The 19,637-nt window shown below is 48.5% G+C and overlaps 1 protein-coding gene across 1 annotated transcript in view; it reads right to left on the bottom strand.

Moving 5' to 3' along the window:
* Positions 1-19,225, bottom strand: part of LOC107124882 (long-chain fatty acid transport protein 4-like) — a gene marked incomplete at its 3' end in the record, with an annotated part of 21,726 nt that extends 2,501 nt beyond the window's left edge. The window contains exons 1-7 of the mRNA XM_015428385.1: positions 19,099-19,225; positions 18,797-18,963; positions 15,232-15,626; positions 13,429-13,587; positions 12,403-12,561; positions 7,606-7,675; positions 1,397-1,484 (exon numbers count right to left, since the gene is read on the bottom strand). Of these exons, the coding sequence (XP_015283871.1) occupies positions 1,397-1,484; positions 7,606-7,675; positions 12,403-12,561; positions 13,429-13,587; positions 15,232-15,626; positions 18,797-18,957 (1,032 nt within the window). The remainder of the gene's footprint in view (positions 1-1,396; positions 1,485-7,605; positions 7,676-12,402; positions 12,562-13,428; positions 13,588-15,231; positions 15,627-18,796; positions 18,964-19,098) is intronic.
* Positions 19,226-19,637: the final 412 nt, after the last annotated feature.

Consider the following 19,637-nt stretch of genomic DNA (forward strand, 5'->3'; position numbering starts at 1 on the left):
AACAACTCAGGGTCAGCATTAACAGGCAGCATTACTGGACATCTGCTGAGGCCCAACACCCAGTGAAGAGCCCACCAAAGATTAGGGTTACCAACAGGGGTCATTTCGTAGAAAAAGAGCTAGGGGAACTCATTAGCATAACTCCTTAGCATATGCCACACCCCCTGACATCACCGGGAGTGTGTCATAAGGCCACACCCACTGACATCACCGGAAATGTGTCATAAGGCCACACACCCCGCCCCCAACAGTCCTGGCCGCCACCGCCAGCCTAGCAGCTCCACTGCCGAGCCCCATGAGGGGCCCAGCGGTGGACCTGCAAGGCCGGCGGGAGTGCAAGGAAGCCCCGCGAAGGCCCTCCCTGGTCCCAGGCAGGCAGGGGTGGGGAGAGGCAGGGAGGAAGCAACTTACCCTCCCTCTTCTCCTGCCTCCTCCTGGCTGAATGAGGGCCGGAAGCGGGGCGGCTGGAAGCAGGGGGCCCCCCCAAATTACCTCTGGTTACCAACTCCAGGCTGGGAAATTCCTGGAGATTTGGGGGGTGGAGCCTGGGGAAACCGCCACAGTCCATCCTCCAAAGTAGCCATTTTCTCCGGGGGAGCCGAACGCTGGAGTCTGGAGATGAGTCGTAATTCCAGGAGGTCTCCAGGGCTCAGGAGGCCGGTTGGCAATCCCTACCAGTCATGGGTGGCCCCACCAACTCCCACCAGTTATGGGAGACTGCCCTGGAGTCCCTTGTGAAAGCTCAGAGTTGGGGTTTCAGGGAGCAAGAGACAGCAATATCCCGTGGTCTCCCCAGATACTAGGGTTACCAGAGGTCCTCTTTTTAGAGGACATGTCCAGGCTGTGGAAGGTCAGTAGTTCAGCAGTTTGAGACCCAGGTGCCGCAAGACGGAGTGAGCTCCCGTCTCTGGCCCCAGCTCCTGCCAACCTAGCAGTTCGAAAGCAAGAAACTGCAAGGAGATAAATAGTTACCACTTCAGTGGGAAGGTAACAGCGTTCCGTGCGCCTTGGTGTTTAGTCATGCCGGCCACATGACCACAGAAACGTCTTCAGACAGCGCTGGCTCTTCGGCTTTGAAACGGAGATGAGCACCGCAACCCTAGAGTCGGATTCGACTGGCTTTCGAGCAAGGGAACCTTTACCTTTGCTTTTACCTCTTTTCTTGGTGTCCGTCCTCTTTTATTTTGGGCTCTTTATTAAAAAAAAAAAAAAAAAACCTGATGAAAATGTCCTCTTTTGGGTTTGGAAGGCTGGGAATATTCCTCATGAGTAGAAATTATCACAGCTTAAATAGTCGGGGTTTTTTAAATGAGGTTTGTCACCGTGATCACTTGTTTGAAGGAGACAGTCAGGAAATAGGTCCTCTTTTTCGCTTTTCAAAATCTGGCAACCCTACCAGATACTCATCCGACAGGATATGACAGAGCATGCCGGAGAGCTCTGAGATACCACTGCAGCCTTTTTGGACGATCTCCCATTTCCCACTGGGAGAAGCACAAGAGATAGTGAGGTAGAGTACTTTCACACAGGGGTCATTTCTTAGAAAAAAAGCTAGGGGAACTAATTAGCATAACTCATTAGCATATGCCACACCCCCTGACATCAGGGGCCCGGCGGTGGACCTGCAAGGCCAGCGGGAGTGCGAGGAAGCCCCGCCAAGGCCCTCCCTGGCCCCAGGCAGGCAGGGGTGGGGAGAGGCGGGGAGGAAGCAACTTACCCTCCCTCTTCTCCTGCCTCCTCCTGGCTGAATGAGGGCTGGAAGCGAGGCGGGCGGAAGCAGGGGGCGGGGCTTCATCATGTGCCCCGCCCCCCATCCCTCACCCGGGGGAACTGCGATCCCCCGCGATCCCCCCCAAAATGACCTCTGATGACGGGGTTCTGACAACCTGGGGGACTCAATGTGGCCCCAGGGGTTTCTCATCTAGGCCCTAGCATCTCCCATTAATGCCGGGCTATAAAACCTGCTGCTCTCTAGGGAACCAAATACAGCTCTTTAAGCATGTTTGAAGAGTAGGTGGGATGCTAGACTAAACAGTACATGAAGGGAATGGCAAACAAAGATTTTTATGGGACGACCGGTTTCTTAAGAGATGCTTTTCAGAAAGGGAAATGACAGAAGTTAACAGTTGCTAGTAATCCAAGTGGGAACCACACAGAGATTTATGCCAGTGCACTAAAACAATTGCAGAGGGCCCTCCTGTGTGTATTTATGACTTACTGTGAAATCGTGCATGGGTCACTTCCTGACAAACCCTGCACAGGCGCTAGTGTTTGCGCTGCGGACAAGTTCTGAGTAATCAAACAACATGTTGAGCCATAAGAACACAAGAAAAGCCATCTTGGATGAGACCAAAGACCCATCCAATCCAACACTCTGTGTCACACAGTGGCTAAAACCCAGGTGCGGTTAGACGTCAGGTCCACAAGGTCCCTTCCAACTCTAACATTCTATGATTCTATGTCAGATCTGGCCCTCATAACAAATGAGTTTGACACCTCTGCTCTAGAGCTTCCTCTGTGTGTCGCAGAGGCATCTGCACATAAGGGCAGCCTGCCCGGGGAGGGGGACCACTGGAGGCCCATCATGCCCAGGGCCCCCAAAACCTGAAGTGGGGCTGGCACAGGTTGTTTCCGTATTCTGGGGGAGGGAGTGAAAAGGGACAGTTAATCTGTAACAAATGACAATGCAAAACACAAATTAAAAAATTCAAGACTGCAGTCCATGCACACTTACATGGGAATAAACACTGCTGAACTGTGAGACTTACTTCCAAATAAACATGCATGGGATTAGGTTGTCAAGATGCTGCACATTCCTAGTTTGTCCAACACTTTGCCATCAGTATGTAAGCCCCCCCCCCTCAATTTAATTAATGAACACCAAGCCTGAACTCCCCCTAGAACCTAAAATGACTAAACTGAGGTGAAAAGTACGCAGACGGAGAGTGATTTCAGCAAAGCGTACTTTATTCGATCAGGAACAAGACAGCTTTTGCCAGCATGCAGGCCGGCTTATATTCCCCGTGAAACCGCCACCCATAACACCCCCCCACTTCCCAAAAGGTTATTTACAGGGGCTGAGAGTTCCATAGGCTCACGGCCGGGACCTAGCCCCCTGATTGGTGCGGGCTAGGATCCGCATAGTCTATTGTCTCTAAGACGAAGCTCGACGTTTGTGCTTGACCGCGTGGATCCCTAGCCGGCCACGCGGTCTGACTGGATATATTACATGAGGTTTACCATACTTTGGTCACATTATGAAAAGACAAGAGTTACCGGGAAAGACAACAAAGCTAGGAAGGAGAAGGAAAAAGAAGAAGGAGAGGGGAGGAGGAGGAGGAGGAGGAAGAAGAAGAAGAAGGAAGAGGGGAAGAAGGAGAGGAGGAGAGGAGGAGGAGGAGGAAGGAAGAGGGGAGGAGGAGATTGGATTCATACACTGCCCTTCACTTGAAGAAGAAGAAGAGATTGGATTTATACCCCGCCCGTCACAACCCAAAGGTGTCTCAGAGCAGCTTACAATCTCCTTTCCCTTCCCCTCCCCACAACAGACACCCTGTGAGGTAGGTGGGGCTGAGAGAGCTCTGACAGAAACGGCTCTTTTTTCAAGAACAGCCCTTATCAGAACTACGGCTTGCCCAAGGTCATCCAGCCAGAGTGCAAGTGGAGGGGGGGGGAATCAAACCTGGTTCTCCCAGATAGAGTTCGCACACTTCACCACTACACTAAACTGGTATACTTGGAAGGAGTCTCAGAGCAGCTTACAATCTCCTTTCCCTTCCCCTCCCCACAACAGACACCCTGTGAGGTAGGTGGGGCTGAGGGAGCTCTTTCGAGAACTGCCCTTGAGAGAACAGCTCTGAGAGAACTTGTGACTGACCCAAGGTCACACCAGCAGCTGCATGTGGAGGAGTGGGGAATCAAACCCGGTTCTCCCAGATTAGAGTCCGCCCTCCTAACCACTACACCAAACTGCCCCCCCCCAACTGGTGCTCCTAATCACTACACCAACCTGGAAAAGATGAAGGCAGCAGGAAAAGAGGATCATAAGAAAAGGCCCTGCTGGATCAGACCACTGGTCCATCTAGTCCAGCATCCTGTCTCACACAGTGGCCAACTCTGAACAGCCAACAAAAGGGCATAGAGGTCAAAGCCTTCCCCTGATGTTGTATCCTTGGTCTGGGACTCAGAGGCTTAGTGCCTCTGAATATTGAGGCTCCCCTCAGTCACCATGGCTAGTAGCCATTGACAGACTTATCCTGCATGAATCTACCTCACCCCTTTTTAAAGCTGCTTATTCCTGTGGCCATGACTACGTCCTCTGGCAGTGAGTTCCACATTTTAATCACTCTCTGTGTAAAGCGGTATTTCCTTTTGTTCATCCTGAACCTACTGCCCGTCAGCTTCATGGGACGCCCTCGAATTCCAGTATTTTGGGAGACGGAGGAAAATTTCTCTCTGTCAACTCTCTCCATTTTGTGCATAATTTTATACACTTCTATCATCTCTCCCCAATAAACCGGCATAGGATTAGGTTGTCAAGATGCTGCATGTTCCTAGCTGGTCCAACACTTGGTCATCAACATGTAAGCCTCCCCCACCCCAAAAAACATGAATGAATGAAGACCAAGCCTGAATACTCTCCCTAGAAGCTAAAAGGACTAAACTGAGGCTATTGTACTTTGGTCACATTATGAAAAGACAAGAGTCACTGGGAAAGACAATAAAGCTAGGAAATGTCGAAGGCCGCAGGAAAAGAGGAAGACCGTGAGATGAGTTGACTCACTCAAGGAAACCCCGTGGGCCCTCAGTCTGCAAGACCAGAGCAAATCCATTAACGATAGAATGTTTTGGAGGCCAGAGCTATTTTTGGGCAGGAACGCACAGGAACGGTGTTCCGGCTGGCTTCAGAGCTGGCCACGCCCACTACAGCCAAAACCTCTGCATGTGTGGCCACAGAGGAAAGGCCTGGAAAGCGACCCACCCCCCCATTTAAATGCCTCCCCGTGCCTGCCCCGGCCTGTCCAAGGGCCCGGGGCGCCTGGGCAAGCCAAGGGAAGGCATGGGGTGTGACCTAATATGCTAATGAGTTTCTGCTGATGGGTGTGGCCTATTATGCTAATGAGTTCCTGATGGGCTTTTTCTGCAAAAAAAGCCCTGTGGAGGACTAATTCATAGGATTGCTGTTATGTCGGCATTTAACAGCATTTAACACAAATAATTTCATCTATCTTCTTTGGACTTGGTAGAGAGGCTGCCATGTTAGCCTGGTGCAGCAAAACAGAATAGCGGTCTGGGGGCATCTCATGGCCTAACAAAATTTATTTATTTATTTATTTTTCGTACTTATACCCCGCCCTCCCCAGTGGGCTCAGGGCGGCTTACAGAGGCAAGAACAACTTGCCATGGTAAAACAATATATACATAACAATTTAAAACATATGCTACATATTAAAATCTAATAACAAAGTGCTCAGTGCCATTCATAATCTAAAGATGGTGGATCGCATGTCCAAAGTCCCAAGAAGACGGCAGAAGGATTTTTCCATAGTAGGTGTTTAATCGGGACCTAAGGGCGGTGGTGGTATAGTAGGGGCGGCGGCTCCTACTCGAAAGCCTGGCGGAAGAGCTCCGTCTTGCAGGCCCTGCGGAACTGCATAAGATCCCGCAGGGCCCTGATCTCCTCCGGGAGCTCATTCCACCTGGTAGGAGCCGCCACCGAAAAAGCCCTGGTCCTCGTGGCGGCTAGTTTGACATCCTTAGGGCCCGGGATGACTAATAAATTTTGGGCCCGACCGTAGTGCTCTTGGGGGAACATACGGGGAAAGGCGGTCCTTCAGGTAGGTTGGACCCTGGCCATGTAGGGCTTTATAGGTAGCGACCAGCACTTTGAAGCAAATCCGGTACGCTATTGGCAACCAGTGCAGTGCTTTCAGCGCAGGCCGCACATGGTCCCTTCTGGAGAGACCCATTAACAGCCTGGCTGCAGCATTCTGCACCAGTTGCAGCCTCCGGATTTGCGACAGAGGCAGCCCCATGTAGAGAGCATTGCAGTAGTCTAACCTCGAGGTTGATTGATTCCAGAATAAACCTTTGTGAGTCAGAGCTCACTTCATTAGATGCAACATCAGAGCACTGATACGTGACAGCGAATGCTGGCGCTCTTGTTAGTCTTGAAGGGTCACTGGACTCCGGACTAAGTTTGACCTGTTAGGTAATTTTTCGCCATATAGGTAATGTCCCCCAAGTTTTACCTAAGAGGTAAAACCAGAACAGCAGCAGGTTGGTACCATACAGTAGCAAGCTATGCTTCAATGAAGAAATCCCAATTAACTCAAGGTGTCCCTTTCAGAGAATTTGGCTAAATTCTACCCCAGTATGCACAAGGTAGCAGCCTGATAGCCCAGCCTAGCCAGATCTTGTAAGCAGTGTTCCCTCTAAGCTGAGTTGGTGTGAGCTAGCTCATAGTTTTTTAGCCTCCAGCTCACAGATTTTTTTGTCATGGCTCAGGAAGGAGGGCTCCAGAGCAAACTAATCTATTCAGTAGCCAAATCACTTGCTCACAACTTTAATGCCAGTAGCTCACAAAGTAGAATTTTTGCTCACAAGACTCCAGAGCTTAGAGGGAACATTGCTTGTAAGAGCTTGGAAGTGAAGCAGGGTTGGCCATGGTTAGCACTCCGGTGGGAGACCACTCAGGAAGCCCAGGTTTGCTATGCAGAGGAAGGCAATGGCCAATCACCTCTGCTCATCTCTTGAAAACCCCAGGGTTCTGGGGTTGCCATGAGTCGGTTGCAGGGGTCATTTCATAGAAAAAGAGCTAGGGGAACTCATTAGCATAACTCATTAGCATATGCCACATCCCCTGACATCAGGGGCCCGGCGGTGGACCTGCAAGGCCATGCGTGCTCCAGCCACGGACCGGGAGTCCCCCGGTAAGTACATTTTTCGACTTGGCAACCCTACCTAAAGCAGAAGGCCCGAAATTGCCCGTGTGTTGCTTCAGCAGATCTACAAACAACTTGCCTGTCAGTGCGCATGCAAACAACTCAGGGTCAGCATTAACAGGCAGCATTACTGGACATCTGCTGAGGACCAACACCCAGTGAAGAGCCCACCAAAGATTAGGGTTACTCGGTTGTGACTTGACAGCACATAATTATTATTTATTACACACAACATATGTAAAGTAAAGGTTTCCCTTGCTCGAAAGCCAGTTGAATCCGGCTCTAGAGATGCGGTGCTCATCTCCTTTTCCAAGACGAAGAGCCAGCACTGTCCGAGGACATTTGTGGTCATGTGGCCAGCATGACTAGACGCCGAGGAACACGGAACGCTGTTACCTTCCCACCAAAGTGGTACCTATTTATCTACTTAAAATTTCTTGCTTTCGAACTGCTAGGTTGGCAGGAGCTGGGACCAGAGACGGGAGCTCACTCCGTCATGCGGCACTCGGGTCTTGAACTACTGAACTACTGACCTTCCAGTTCAGCATCTTAACCACTTGAGCCACCGCAGCCAACATATGTAGGGACAAGCTAAGACTACAGGGTAGTCTATTTTTCCTGCAATGCAGGGGGGGGGGGCCCACGCAATCAATTCACTTACCTGCAATGGACTATGATTGCAGCCTTGGGCAACCCCGTCGTCCCTGAAGTGTAGATGTAAAATAGTTTATCTAGAAGGCAAAACGAGGAGGAGATACAGGGTCATTCAAACCTACGATATCCGTATAATGCTGACTTACTGATAAATGCTGAAAACAATTGGTAAGCAGAAACAGAAAGTGGCACAAAATAACCACAAGCTTAATTCACACACACACACACAGCCAAACTGAAACAGGGCTTTTCTAGCCAAAGCAGCAGAGATGAGAGAATCTGAGATCAATCTTAATTTCAAAACCTAGTTGTTTTCATTCCCAGTCATCCCCCAACTGCAAACATAGTCGTGAACTGGCCTAGTAATTGGTGTGCACATTTGCAAGGCTGGCTCTAAAGCTGGTATTCTGGCACTCGGATGTCTAAACTCTCAGAATTAATATGCAGGCATAGCCCGAGTCCCTCCGGGTTTCAAGAGCAACTACTCCAACTGAGGAAGGGTCAATCCAGCGATTATGCTGCCCCAACCTGAAGTACTGACTCACTCCACCAAAAGGCCAAGCTAGATGTTACTTCTGTCGCAAGCCAGCTGCTTGGGAGCCCCTGATCCATCCTATAGACAGTGGGGAACTAGCATTTTCCCAAGTGCTCCGGGGCCCCATTTGTCTTGGGAACACGGTGCAGGGGGAGGAGCTTCAGCCTTCCACTCATGCTGATTTCAGAGCCTTTTTCCTTTCCTTCCTTCTGCTGAAAAGCCACATGGGCTGAAACAGAGCAACCGACTGATACTACCATGTTTTCTGAGCCTAAACTCATCCTTCCTTTGTGATGTGTTCCTGAGCCAAATTGGGCCCCAAAGCACTTGGGAACATTAGTTCCCCAACATCACATCTGTCAGTAAAACAGGTCAGAGACCCCAGATCTTATTAGTGGCAGACGTACTGTCTAGTTTGTCCCTAAGATTATCTTCTAAACAGTCTTCTAAATTCCCAACAGATCAAGAGCATATTATTTATTTACAGATATTAAACCAATAAGAACAGATTGACTTTTATTTGAGAGACTATTTGCAATACAGTAAGGAATAGCAGAAACGTAGTGTATACAAGGAAATCCCAGAAAGCACAGGTGCATGCATGGAAAACAAGCCATGAACAGTGAATACAGAAGTTGATATTTTGGCACACATGGTCTTTCCAGCGACTTAGAAGTTTGTGGGAGTTCGTAGGGAAACAGTCCATGGGTGGGAGAACAGTTCTAGGCCCTGGTCTCACTTGATCTTAGCCAAAACGACGACTGAGGGGTGACATGATTGAGGTTTATAAGATTATGCATGGGACAGAGCAGGTAGAGAAAGAGGTACTTTTCTCCCTTTCTCACAATACAAGAACTCGTGGGCACTCCATGAAATTGCTGAGCAGTTGGGTTAGAACGGATAAAAGGAAGTACTTCTTCACCCAAAGAGTGATTAACACTTGGAATTCACTGCCACAGGAAGTGGTGGCGGCTACAAGCATGGACGGCTTCAAAAGGGAATTAGATAAGCATATGGAGCAGAGGTCCATCAGTGGCTATTAGCCACAAGGTATAGATAGGGACTCTGGGGCAAGTGATGCTCTATCATCTTGGTGCTTGGGGGGGTCAACAGTGGGATGGCTTCTAATGTCCTGGCCCCACTGCTGGACCTCCTGATGGCACTGGTATTTCTGGCCACTGTGTGATACAGAGTGTTGGACTGGATGGGCCTTTGGCCTGATCCAACATTGGCGTCTCTTATGTTCTTAAAATATCTACATGTAAGCAGGACGGAAAGAATAAACAGCTGGAACAAAAGTAGCAGAGGATGCCCTTTGTTGGTTTTTGGAACTCAAAACACTCTACAGAATCAGTAAGGAATGAATTATTAAATTGGATAAGAAATATAAACATCGTGTAAATTCAGATGGGAAGGAAAATTTAGATATAGCTAAATCAGATATACAGAACAGATATTAGTTTAGGTAGTAGATAATTTGGATTAGTACTTCTGTATTAGTGCCTTGGATTAGGTACTTTGTATTTTGTAAAGAAATGGCAGCTTAATACATTATCTTTAAAAAAATGTGCAATGGCAAACTTCTGTATGAAGAATGGGAGAGCCTTTTTGGAAGTGGAACAGTTATCATTTAAAATATAGCAGGGTGCCAACCAATGCTCCCTCTATGCTGTGGAGTCTTGTGAGCAAAAATTCTACTTTGTGAGCTACTGGCCTTAAGGTTGTGAATGAGCAATTTGGCTACTGCATCAATTAGTTTGCTCTGGAGCCCTCCTTCCTGAGCTAAGACAAAAATGTGTGAGCTGGAGGCTAAAAAACTGTGAGCAAGCTCACGCTAACTCAGCTTAGAGGGAACACTGGTGCCACCAACCCCCCTCCCCAAAGAAATGGCAGCACTCCAAATTTCACCCCCCTGGCCAACCCAACACAGCCCACCCAAGATTCCTCCACGCTCAGGGTGGCTCTTTCAAGAACAGTGGGACCTTGATTATGTTTAGGGTTGCCAGCTCTGGGTTGGGAAATACTTGGGAGATTTTGGGGTGGAGCCTGGGGAGGGCCCTCAACAGGGTATCGTGCCACAGAGACCACTCTCCAAAGCAGCCATTTTCTCCAGGGGAACTGATCTTGGTGGTCTGGAGGATCAACTGTAACAGTGTGAGATTCCCAGGGGTGACATGGAGGTCGGCAACCTTAATTATGTCGAAGGATGCACTCCTGTGCGTAATACTCAAGAGACAGGGCCATTCAGTAAAGTGGGGCTTGCATTGAAGTTACATGCATCTAGGATTATATTTAAAATGCTGGAAAAACTGGCCCTTTAACAACAGCACTGTAACGATTTCATGTTTAACTCTGTGTGTGTGTCTTTAAAAGTTTGGATGCATAGCTGTGTGAAAGTCTAGTGTGGTTGAAACAGGCAAGTGGTGTGATTGGTGAGTGACAGAGAGGGGGAGGGGTTTTGGAAATGATTCTGTGTGGATGAGCAGATATGTCAGTCAAGAGTTACCGTTAAGACAGTTAGTGAGATGAAACAAAAGTTGAAACAAAAAGAAACAGTAACCGTATGTGGCCTAAGGAAAATACTGTTACAAAGTGACATGCCCAGATCCCTGTCAGTAAGAGGGAAAAGTGTGTGAAATATCAAATAAATCTACTTTTATTTAAGAAGAAGAAGAAGAAGAGATTGGATTTATACCCCACCCTTCACTTGGAGTCTCAGAGCGGCTTACAAACCCCTTTCCCTTCCCCTCCCCACAACAGACACCCTGTGAGGTGGGTGGGGCTGAGAGAACTCTGACACAAACTGCTCTTTTTCAAGGACAGCTGTGCCAGAGCTTGTGACTCACCCAGATACCAGTTCTTAAAGAAATTCTTCCCAGGAAACACATAGTTCCTCGAAAGCCTAAAATTTCGATCCACCTACCCTGTGATAGGAATATTATAGGAAAAGGTTTGGAAAGCCTTATAAAATTTCCTGGTGGCAGCCGGATACCCAAAGTAAAATAAAATAAAAGGAACACTTTTAAAGTAAAACCAGACCTCCCCAGTTAAGGGGTCGTCACAAGCACAAAATGGAAAATTGACCTGATGCTCCCCTTAAACAACTTCATTCAGTAGGGTTGCCACCTTCGGGATGGGAAATTCTTCAAGATTTGGGGCTGGAGCCTGGGGAGGGCAGGGTTTTGAGGGAGGCGGGACCTCAGCAGGGTATAATCCACCCTCCAAAGCAGCCATTTTCTCCAGGCAAACAGAGATCGGTTGTAATTGCAGGGGATCTCCAGGCCCCACCTGGAGGTTGGCAACTATCCCTAAGGCAAATGCTCATTATTAGAAAGGAAAAGCTGTTGAGCCGTCCACTGATCTTTTTCTCTCTTTTGTATGTGTGTGTGCGCATGCGCATGTGTGTGCACATGGAAGTCATGTTGACATCTGGTGACTGACCCCCCTGGGGGATATTCAGAGAGGTGGATGGATAAAGCCTGCCCCTGCCTCCAAGCTGCTGGTATTTCAAGGAAGTCTCCCATCCAAGTACTAACCACAGTTGACCCTGCTTAGCTTCCGAGATCTGGCGAAATCTAGCTTGCCTGGGCTATCTAGGTCAGGGATACAATGGATAGGTTTCTGGTGAGTAATTCAGCGATGCTGAAACACACACTAACACTTGCCTGGGTGGAAGCCCCAGTGAATAGACCTTGGCAGGATTCGAAATAGGCCTGCACAGGGCTTTTTTTGTAGAAAAAGCCCAGCAGGAACTCATTAGCATAATAGGCCACACCCAACAGCAGAAACTCATTAGCATATTAGGCCACACCCATGACAGCACAGCTCATTGGCATATTAGGCCACACCCCCATGTTACCAGAAGTGTGCTCATCCAGCCACACCCACCTTTTGCTTCTTATTCTGTTTACCTTGTTTGTTGTCCAAACCCAGGGCTTTTTTGTAGCAGGAACTCCTTTGCATGTTAGGCCACACACCCCTAATGTAGCCAATCCTAATGAGTTTCTGCCGTTGGGTGTGGCCTATTATGCTAATACGTTCCTGCTGGGCGTGGCCAACTTGGAAGCCAGCCGGAACTCCGTTCCTGTGCGTTCCTGCCCAAAAATAGCCCTGGGCCTGCATAGGATTCCTCCCTTGAGTCTGAAGACGCTTGTGTTGCCCATGAGGAAACCACCCTTTATTTCTGGAAGCCCTGCCTGGGAACATGTAGCCACCCCACCTAGCACGGTAGCCCAGGGGCTTTGGCCTCTCCTCCTCATCTGCGCATACCTAAGAACCCTTTCGGTGACGGAGGCGGTGGATCACGAGATGCTTTTTCCACCAGAGGGTCCAGATGTTTTGTGCCTGGAGGGACCCGGTCTTCTTTCCAGTCGCCGGAACAGAAGAGGAGAAGGGATTTCGCCAGTGAAGACTGAACCTCTTGCATGGCTAGGAAAGAAGAACGAATATTAGAGGAAAATGCCAAAGCTGCGCCTGCCTCTGAATTACCGGATTCTCCATATTCTGCACCATCCAGGGTCACCTAAAGGCCTCCCAGGCCTTTAATAGTGGTCTGATCAGCAGAAATCAGAAAGCAAAACTTTTCCTGGCCAGGAGCTAAACCAGACCACTGCTCTTTGCTGCAGATCATACTGCTGGTTGAAAAGTCGGCTATCCCATGCCAAAAGAGTGAGAGAGCAACTAGACAATCTGTAGGAGATCCATGACTGGATTAAAGAAACAGAAATGGCAGCTGCATAGCGACTTGATTTAGACCAGGGCTGATGGGGAGAGGGTTTTGTTCCACTACTCCTACAGATGTTTTGCCAGTCAAAACCCCACTGCTGGACCTCCTGATGGTACCTGGTATTTCTGGCCACTGTGTGACAGAGTGTTGGTCTGGATGGGCCTTAGACCTGATCTAACATTGGCTCGTGAATGTAGTCACAATGAACTTTGTACACCAATATGCCACCAATATGCAGTGTAGCTGCTTTTTTTGGTAACTGGAGATTATGATTGAAGTTTACCGTACGTGAAGACATCTTACCAAAGTATGAGTTTGTGCATATTACTATCTCATGCTGTGTCAATGTTAAATAAAAAGTAATACTGAAAAGGAACACCGTTCCTGTGCGTTCCTGCCCAAAAATAGCCCTGGGCCTGCATAGGATTCCTCCCTTGAGTCTGAAGACGCTTGTGTTGCCCATGAGGAAACCACCCTTTATTTCTGGAAGCCCTGCCTGGGAACATGTGGCCACCCCACCTAGCACGGTAGCCCAGGGGCTTTGGCCTCTCCTCCTCATCTGCACATACCTAAGAACCCTTTCGGTGACGGAGGCGGTGGATCACGAGATGCTTTTTCCACCAGAGGGTCCAGATGTTTTGTGCCTGGAGGGACCCGGTCTTCTTTCCAGTCGCCGGAACAGAAGAGGAGAAGGGATTTCGCCAGTGAAGACTGAACCTCTTGCATGGCTAGGAAAGAAGAACGAATATTAGAGGAAAATGCCAAAGCTGCGCCTGCCTCTGAATTACCGGATTCTCCATATTCTGCACCATCCAGGGTCACCTAAAGGCCTCCCAGGCCATTAATAGTGGTCTGATCAGCAGAAATCAGAAAGCAAAACTTTTCCTGGCCAGGAGCTAAACCAGACCACTGCTCTTTGCTCCAGATCATACTGCTGGTTGAAAAGTCAGCTATCCCATGCCAAAAGAGTGAGAGAGCAACTAGACAATCTGCAGGAGATCCATGACTGGATTAAAGAAACAGAAATGGCAGCTGTATAGCGACTTGATTTAGACCAGGGCTGATGGGGAGAGGCTTTTGTTCCACTACTCCTACAGGAGTTTTGCCAGTCAAAACCCCATGCTGCTGTTAGCCTTGGAAAGCACCCATGTACCCCCTTTTCCCATACCTTCCAATAGCAAAACCATGCAGGGCTGAAAGAATTATTCTCTCTCTCCCTCCCCACTGGGGTGGCTGCTATTTTAAAAGACCACCTGATCACAGACCTTCCAGTTATCTTATCTACTTAGGCAGCTAAATGGCCACTGATGGATCTCTGCTCCATATCTATATATCTAATAGCCAAGTTGCGCCCCCCCCCCCGTGCGGATATCTAAATCCGCACATCGGGGGTCCCTGGGGGGCAGGGAGATTTCCCTGCACATTTGGGGCAATCTCCAGTTGTACAGAAAAATCTAAAAACTGTAACAAAACGATAGAGGGGATACTTAAATCGTCCTGCGGGCCAGCCTTGCCGCCACTTGGCAGGCCAGCCGCCACTGGGGGGGAAGGGGGGAGGGAAAAGGCTGGGCTCACCTGCTGCCGCGTCTCCTGCTTCTGTAGGAGCTGCGGGGAATCCCCCCCCCCCCGGCGAGTATTGTGGGTCCCGCCTCTTGTGCTTATCTAATTCCCTCTTGAAGCTGCCCATGCTTTTCTTTAGGACCACATTTCATTAACTCACTAGCAGTCCTAAACTATGATTTTTAAATTTCGGGTTTTTATGTATTTTATCTGTATTATAAGCCGCCCTCAGCTCCATATGGAAGAAAGGAAGCAAATAAATAAGCAGTAAGACACATAAATAAAATGTCCAACTGCAAAGCAAGAACAATGGCCGCTTTTCTTCCCTGGTGGGCCAGGCCCTTCGTTAATTATCGGCACAGATGTAATTTAGGTTTCTGCAGGGGTCATTTCGTAGAAAAAGAGCTAGGGGAACTCATTAACATAACTCATTAGCATATGCCACACCCCCTGACATCAGGGGCCCGGCGGTGGACCTGCAAGGCCAGCGGGAGTGCGAGGAAGCCCCGCCAAGGCCCTCCCTGGCCCCAGGCAGGCATGGGTGGGGAGAGGCGAGGAGGAAGCAACTTACCCTCCCTCTTCTCCTGCCTCCTCCTGGCTGAATGAGGGCTGGAAGCGGGGTGGCCGGAAGCAGGGGGCGGGGCTTCATCATGTGCCCCGCCCCCCTGCACCTCACCCGGGGGAACTGTGTTCCCCCGCGATCCCCCCCGAAATGACCTCTGGGTTTCTGATTTCTTGCGCAGTATGTTTCGGACCCAGCCAGCCACCGCAAACTCCGTCCCTCACTCTCCCCTGATCTCCCTGTGCCTCACCTTCGTTCAGCTCACTCCCAAACACGGCCGCTTTCGACTGGGAGATGCTGATGCAGTGCAGCAAAGACTCCTTCCGCACGTGAGAGTTCACGAGAGCCGCCTCCACTCCGATCTTGGCCATGCCAAGCCACAGACCGACAAACTTGTTGCAAGATTCCATGAACAAGGTGACTACATCCCCGGAGCGGAAGCCCTGCCCGTACAGGAAGTTGGCCACTTTGTTAGAGTACTCATCGAGTTCCCGAAAGGTCCAGGATTCGTCTGTCCCTTGGAAAACGAGAGCCACTTTCTCCGGATGTCTTTGCACTGTCTGCTGGAACAGCGTGGGGATGGTGTACTTCTGTCTCACGTACCACCAAACTCTCATTCGCGTCTGCAGGACGATGAGCCCCGTGCTGGCAAAACAGAGGCATAGTCGTTGCATAGTCGTGTCCGACTCTTCGCGACCCCATGGACTAGATCCCGCCAGGCCCTCCTGTCTTCCGCTATCCTCTGAAGTTTGCTCAGTTTCATGTTCGTTGCATCTCTGACACTGTCTAACCATCTCATCCTTTGCCGTCCCCGTCTTCTTTGACCTTCAATCTTTCCCAGCATCAGGGTCTTCTCCAGTGAGTGCTCCCTTCTCATTTGGTGGCCAAAGTATTTGCGCTTCAGTTTCATTATCTGGCCTTCCAGGGAACAGTCAGGGTTGATTTCTTTGAGGATTGACATTCCAATTTCATACAGCATTTAAGGCAATAACAGCTCTCGAATAAAAAATATTTTTTAATCTATTTGTCCTTGCTTTGATTGTCCTAATAACTTCTGCCCGAAGGCAGCAGTTCAAACAGGGAATGTTCAGGATGTGACAAGTCCTGCAAAATGTTCTTTGCTTTTTTCAAACATCGAGAACTATACAATTCCTCCAGGAATGGGAGAGGGCCCCCCCCCCCCGCCGCCAAATAAACCCTCTCTTTCTGGATTCTACAAATTCTCAGGAGCTTGAACAGGATTGATTCCCCCCCTTCCCCCTGCCCCAGTTTGCTTTTCCCTGACTCTCAGCTGCTCTCAACATCCCACGCCTCTTGGGGCACTGATTCCCCCCCCTTCCCCTGCCCCAGTTTGCTTTTCCCTGACTCTCAGCTGCTCTCAACATCCCACGCCTCTTGGAGCATACTCAGTCCTGTCCTCATCAGGTGTTTTTTAAAGGCTTCTCTTCTCCTTTTTGGTAATTTACAAAGTCTTCTTTTTCTGCATACCTAGGGAGTCCCCCCTGAGCAAACAGAAGCCCCTTTCTTGTCTGAGGGTGGGCTTGCTTTCGCTTCATTGGCCCGGGGCCACCATTAAATACAGCAATCGCCTGGACGAGGACCATCATACATTCAGCTCACAAACCTAGCTCCATTAAGCCACATAGAGCATCCAGGCTGGCTCCTGCTGATAAGCACCCGGTTCTTCCTGCCATGCACAGACACCAGCCCAAACACATATTCAACTCCCTGTCACATGTTGCTTTACCTAACAGAAACTGTGAGGTTGCACTGGTTTTAAGAGAGTTGCCCTCCTTTTAAAGACTATCTGTCCCTCCTTTTTTCACTTAAACAAGTATGAAGCCAAACAGTCGTGATAGTCTGACCCACAATCAAACAGTCATAAGACTTATAAAGAATGCTGTTTATGTATTGCAATCTAAAGCACTGTAACATGATACACAACGTCGTCTCCGGATTACATTACAACGTTTCAAAAAATGAATCTTCTTCAGGAGATATTCTGTAGTGTACAAAAATACAATTTTTAGAATATGTGCTACACCAATAACAAGAGACAAGAGACAATACAATAATCTTAGTGCTTACTTACATAGTGGTGCCAAAGCTCTCAGTTTCATAAATGTTAGACAACAAGTCTTAAGAATCTGTAACATAGTAATATTACCTTTGTTATGAACACATGCAAAATATTTCAAATTACAACTAATCAACCTAGTACTAAGATTATTGTATTGTCTCTTGTTATTGGTGTAGCACATATTCTAAAAATTGCATTTTTGTACACTACAGAATATCTCCTGAAGAAGATTCATTTTTTGAAACGTCGTTATGTAATCCGGAGACGACGTTGTGTATCATGTTACAGTGCTTTAGATTGCAATACATAAACAGCATTCTTTGTAAGTCTTATGACTGTTTGATTGTGGGTCAGACTATCACGACTGTTTGGCTTTATACTCGTTTAACTGATTGGGTCGTGTGTGTCCTCTTTTTTTCACACCATGGAAATCACCCTGTCTGACAGTGCCTTCCCCATATGCTGCTGATCACACCCCAAAAGATACCAACTGCTTCCCGTATATCAAGTCTCCCCGAGGTTTGGGGTTTTTTCTCCTCAAGACCTAGTTCTGCCAGATCAGAGGCAGTTCCTTGGAGTCGGATGAGGCAAACTGCCCTCTGAGAGTTGACTCCCGTCAGTGACATCTGGGTGGCAGCAATGCGGGTGATCTGAAGTCCAAAGTGCAGCCTGGCACCAAGGAGTGCGCCAAACGAGACTCAGACCTTTGCCCAGAAAAGCAGACAAGATGCGATTCCTAGCAGGAAGACAGAAGCTCCTGCCTCACTACAGGGCCATTTCACACCTTACAAAGCAGCAAGCCCACAGTTTCTGTAGATCATGAAATCAGTCGCGTCTTTACACACACCCATCACAGCCACAAGCGACATTTTTAGATCTATTTTAGATTTTTTTTTTAAGTAACACACAAAGTGACCCTGAACAGAAGAAACTGACATATACGCTGGCCCAGCAGGATAGTCAAAAACACAGACAGATTTCTCATGTGCCTCTAAAAGTGCTTTTGAAGTTCTCTCTCCCGTGGTTGGTGTGTACATATAGAAGGCAGGAATGTTCTTTCAAATCCTCTTCCAACAAGAAGGTGGGTTTACATCTGCATTTAAACCTTTCTGCTACTTCACGCATCCTATCAATAGATGCGTCCTTTGAAGTAGCATGGGTTGTTTTGTTTTTTTAAAAGACTTCTAGACTTCTAGATCAGCATCTCTTCAAATAAAATTGTATATATATTTAGGAGGGTTTTTCCCTTATTTTTAACCTCTCCTGATGCAGAAAGCGTTGAAGAGCCTCAGTCGGTTTCACTGGTGATGGGAAATCTTAACCCATCCGTTCTTTTCTCTGCCTTCATTCCTGATGCTGTGCCCAGAAAGTGAGAGGGATTTGGAGGCAGGTTCCTTCACAGGTACACACAGTAATCTTTTAATTAAAAGGGGACAAATAGAACGATAGAACTGCTGGCTGGTGAGACAACAAACAATCACCAAAGCAAGGAGTACCCACTAGCTAAGCTCAAGTCCCAGAACCAGGGGTCATTTCCTGCAGGAGCGCACAGGAGCAGAGCTCCGGCATTTTGTTTCAATGGGGGGGGGGAAATGACATCAACACAAGGCACAAGGAGCCAAATGGACCTGAACACCCACGTCCAGCTTTTGCAGAGTCTTAAGAAGGATCTGCGTTCTAGGAAAGCCATGCTAGGAAGGGGAGCGCGCGTTCGTTACGCCCACACGACACTCACCTGATGTCTCGACGCCCCGTTTTGATGACTATCCGAAGGAATCGCCACCCACCAGAGCCCAAGTAGAATATCAACAGAGCTGGAATCACTTGGAGCCAAGGAAGTCCCAAAGCTAGCCGGAAAATTATGAAGAGCAGGAGGAGGGCAACCAGATGCAACATCTTGGCCTGAGGAAAGAGAAGGAAATGCTCTTCAGCATGGCTTCCTTGCAAACCCGCCAACCCAGAAAAGCTGTTTTGGACCTATGCTGGACTAGGGATAAAGACCGAAGAACGAAACAAGCCGGGGGGCGTCTCACGTACTGAAGGCAACAGGCAGCTTTCCGATCCTAGCTTGTTGTGCTCACAAACGCAGCGACCTTCGGCCTTACAAATGTCTCTCCGCTGCTTCGCTTCACTTCAGTTTCTCCAAACAGAGATAACACTATAGGGACCATAACCTAAAAGAGCAACAAGATTAAAAAAAAAAAAGATCAGATAGAAGAAAGTCCAAGGGCAACCCCTGATTATTGATTGCCATCTCAGCCTCTGAAACATTGGCGGCTTGTCTCCACCCACGCTGGGAACGGCTGTTGGTTTTATGTAGACCAAATCTCCCTCAAACCTCTCCCGAGTTGCTCATCTGTTTACTTTTCCGGAGATGAAAATGGGGATATTGATTATCATTCTATCTAATTCTGAACCAGGATATGGAGTGTGGCTCAAGAAATTTACACAATGAGACTAGGCACAGACAGAGTTATCGCTTTACGAGCCTGGGGAAAGACCCAGGGAGTTGCAGAAAAATATGAAAAGTAAAACACACACGCAGGGTATTAGAATTTTGGGGGGTTGCTAAGCAA

Source organism: Gekko japonicus, unplaced genomic scaffold (assembly GCF_001447785.1).
Source record: "Gekko japonicus isolate JY-2015 unplaced genomic scaffold, Gekko_japonicus_V1.1 scaffold6481, whole genome shotgun sequence".
Lineage (NCBI taxonomy): Eukaryota > Metazoa > Chordata > Lepidosauria > Squamata > Gekkonidae > Gekko > Gekko japonicus.